The 3,168-nt window shown below is 65.8% G+C and overlaps 2 protein-coding genes across 2 annotated transcripts in view; one reads left to right on the top strand and one right to left on the bottom strand.

Annotated features, from left to right (window-relative positions):
• Positions 1–1,494, top strand: part of Ttc9b (tetratricopeptide repeat domain 9B) — a 1,977-nt gene extending 483 nt beyond the window's left edge. Inside the window, exons 2-4 of the mRNA XM_013032675.1 lie at positions 1–65; positions 578–760; positions 1,379–1,494. The exon at positions 1–65 is cut by the window's left edge and continues 30 nt beyond it. Of these exons, the coding sequence (XP_012888129.1) occupies positions 1–65; positions 578–760; positions 1,379–1,494 (364 nt within the window). The remainder of the gene's footprint in view (positions 66–577; positions 761–1,378) is intronic.
• Positions 1,495–1,750: 256 nt separating this feature from the next.
• Map3k10 (mitogen-activated protein kinase kinase kinase 10) overlaps positions 1,751–3,168 on the bottom strand; it is a 15,881-nt gene continuing 14,463 nt past the window's right edge. The window contains exons 10-11 of the mRNA XM_013032617.1: positions 2,992–3,167; positions 1,751–2,351 (exon numbers count right to left, since the gene is read on the bottom strand). Coding sequence (XP_012888071.1) covers positions 2,029–2,351; positions 2,992–3,167 — 499 coding nt within the window. The 3' untranslated portion in view covers positions 1,751–2,028. The remainder of the gene's footprint in view (positions 2,352–2,991; position 3,168) is intronic.

The raw sequence follows: 3,168 nt of genomic DNA, 5'->3' as shown, positions 1-3,168 counted from the left end.
CCTCAGCGAGGAGCAGCGGCGCCTGGTGGAGAGCACCGAGGTGGAGTGTTATGACTCCCTGACGGGTACGGCCGCCGTCGGGGGGGCGGGTGGCAGGGGGCGTCGGGGGGGGGCATGCGTGGACAGGGTGGGGCGTCAGGGGGCGATCAGGGTCAGGTGTTGGGTGGGTGGAGAACCTGGAATCTTAAAGCGACAGACCTCAGAACTTGATCAAGGAAAGGGATGGGGGGCAGACAGGGGTGCAGGAACTGGGGTTGGGGCTGAGTCTTGAGAACTCCACTTCCCTGAGTCATCCTTCCCCTCCCCTGCCTCGGGCACACGGAAGGTGGCAAGGGCGCACCCCGGACATGCCCTCGCCCTCAGCCTCGCCCACCCCTCCCCGGGGTCTCCTGCGCCTCCTGGCTGGGCACAGCTTGACTGTCCTCGGATGGGGTAACAGGTTGGCGCCCCCTGGAGGCCCACACTGTCCTTGGCTGGGGGGCAGAGGCTGGGTACTTCCAGGTCACGTGGATTCCAGGGGTGCTGCAGGCACTGAGTTCGGGGCTCACCACCACGAACCCCCCCCCGGCCCCCACAGCCTGCCTGCTGCAGTCGGAGCTGGTGAACTACGAGCGTGTGCGCGAGTACTGTCTGAAGGTGCTGGAGAAGCAGCAGGGCAACTTCAAGGCCACCTACCGCGCCGGCATCGCCTTCTACCACCTGGGCGACTACGCACGCGCCCTGCGCTACCTGCAGGAGGCCCGAAGCCGGGAGCCCACAGGTGAGGGCCAGAGCTGGGCAGGGGTGAGGGCTGGGTTGGGCGGTGGCAGGGAGAGGGAAGGCAGGCAGGAGGTTCAGGGCAGGGCAGAGCCCCCCTCCCTCTTCTCACCTAGACAGACGTTGTGCCATCCTGACACCTCCCCTTCCCCAGCGGGCCGCAACCCTAGCCAGGAGCGATCTCCAGTCCTGTTCCTCCCCCTCCCCCCCACTCCTCACACGCTACCCGTTCACACTTGCGCCTACTCACTGACCCAGGGCAGGTGAGGCCGAGAAATTGGGCTGCGTAGGGAGTGGCAGAGCTGGAGGTGTCGGCCTTGGGGGGGGGGGGAGAGCCACAGCAGGTGCATGCTGCAGGGGCGTGGGCGTGGAGGCAAGAAGAGTTTTCCTGGGAAGTGGCGTGGTGAGAACAGATGCCACGGGGAGGAGCACCAGCGGGAAGGGCGTGGCTGGCAAGGGAACAGCACTTGCCGAGGCAGGGAGGCGGGAACTATCTGCCCCACTGGGATTCTGGGAAAGGGCTGGACAGGAGTGGGAGGTGAGGGTAGCTGTCACCCCCCACCCCGCCCTCCCCTCCCCTCCCGGGGAGAGCCAGGTAACGCCCTGCCCACCTGCCCTGCAGACACCAACGTGCTCCGCTACATCCAGCTGACCCAGCTGAAGATGAACCGCTGTGGCCTCCAGCGGGAAGACAGCGGCCACGGCGCCGGGGCCTCGGCCCGGGATGTGGTGGGCTGAGGCTGCGTGGCCCTCTCCACCCCGCTCCCCACATCGCCCTGTAGCTGCCCCCACTCGGCGCGCGGGGTGCCGGTAAAGCCCTGTCACGGATGACCATGACTTTGTGTGGTGTTCTTGTGGGGACCCAGATCTGGTTCTCAGCCCTAACCTGCGGCTGGGAGAGACACTGGGAAAGGGAGTGTGGGGTGTAGAGTGCCCCCTGGAGTCAAGGCTGCTTCGGGACCTGGGTGGGAGAAAGACACAGAGCAGAAAGAGGTCGGGGGCAGGGGTTACCTTTAATGCTGTGTTTTGTGCCAAATCCCCCATGATGCCGTCCCTGAGAATCCCTGCCGACCCTCCCCCTACGGCAGGGTGGGCTCAGGGCTCCACCCCCCTGGGGTACGAAGGAATAAATTAAGTGTCTCCCCCCTCCTCCCTTCCCCAATAAATAGTGAGTATCCTGCGCAGGCCTCTCCCCGCCAGGGTGCGACGGGCTGCCGCGGGGCCTGGGGCGCTACATTCATGGCTGCCCGGGCGGGCGGTGGCGGGCAGGCCTCAGTGGGAGCCGTAGGCCCCGCACAGGGGCACGGTGCTGTCCTGGCTCTGCCCCTCCATGTCCATGTCCAGCAGCGTGGGCTGCATGTTGGGGGGCCCAGGGCTCTCTGGAGTGTCTGGCCTGCTAGGAGGCGAGATACCAAGTGTTCGGCCAAAAGAGACCAGTTTCCAGGGGTCCAGGCGGGGGCGGCTGGCAGCTGGCCGGGGTCTCGGGGCAAAAGTCAGAGTGGTAGGACGGCCAGGGAACTCGGGGGGCCGGCGTCGGGTGGGGAACAGGGTCTGGGGGTCGGGCAGGCGAGGGAAGTCCAGGGGGTCTCGAGGGCCTGGGGAGAGAGGAAGGCGCGAGGTGAGGGGGGTGGGGGAGGGGAGTCCATGCCAGCACGTCGGAAGGACAAGAGGAATTCCTGGCTTCTGTGGATCTTGCTGGTCCCACTGTCCAGCAGTGGACCCCCATCCCAGGGGCCACACCTGAACCCCGACCTAGGTCCCCACTACACCCAACAGCTCCATCTTCTGGGTAGGACTACACACCTTTGGAGGACAGGATTCACCCCTCCCTCCATTTTTCGGAACTGGGATTTGAACTCAAAGCGTGCTGTTGGCAAGGCAGGCTCTCTACCACTTGACGCCTTTTTGCCTTAGTTATTGTCCAGTGTCTCACGCTGGACAGAGGGCCTTTAAACTGTGCCTCTCGGGTAACTGAGATTACAGAGGTAAGTCACCAAGCCCAACCTGGAGCAGGGTCCTGGGTGCAGCTCTTGAGTCAGTATCTTATCCTCCCTCCTACACGGGGCTGGGGTTACACGAAGTGGCGGAGATCCCAGACACTGCCTTCTCTGAATGGGCAGACAGCGCCTCCCCGCGGGGAGGGTTGGGTGACAGCGCTCTACACCCGGCCTGGCCCCAGAAGCAGTCGCCAAGCAAGCTTCAGCCCTACCACGTGTGGCTGGGGGCCCGACTCACCGGCCGCGCAGTGGCCCAGCGCTCCATCCGACGGCGTCCGCCGGTGCCCGCGGCTCACCGGGCGTGTGACGGTGACGTGGGTGGGCGTGAGCGACTGGCGTGGGTCCTTCTTGAAGCTCTCGAGCTCCAGGTCCAGCAGGGGGTTGCAGGCGGGCGCGGGCGGGGAGGGCGGTGGGG

The sequence above is a fragment of the Dipodomys ordii genome, unplaced genomic scaffold (genome assembly GCF_000151885.1).
Source record: "Dipodomys ordii isolate 6190 unplaced genomic scaffold, Dord_2.0 Scaffold156, whole genome shotgun sequence".
Classification (NCBI taxonomy): domain Eukaryota; kingdom Metazoa; phylum Chordata; class Mammalia; order Rodentia; family Heteromyidae; genus Dipodomys; species Dipodomys ordii.
The sequence above is the reverse complement of the archived record's forward strand: the minus strand, read 5'-3'. Positions and strand labels throughout refer to the sequence as shown.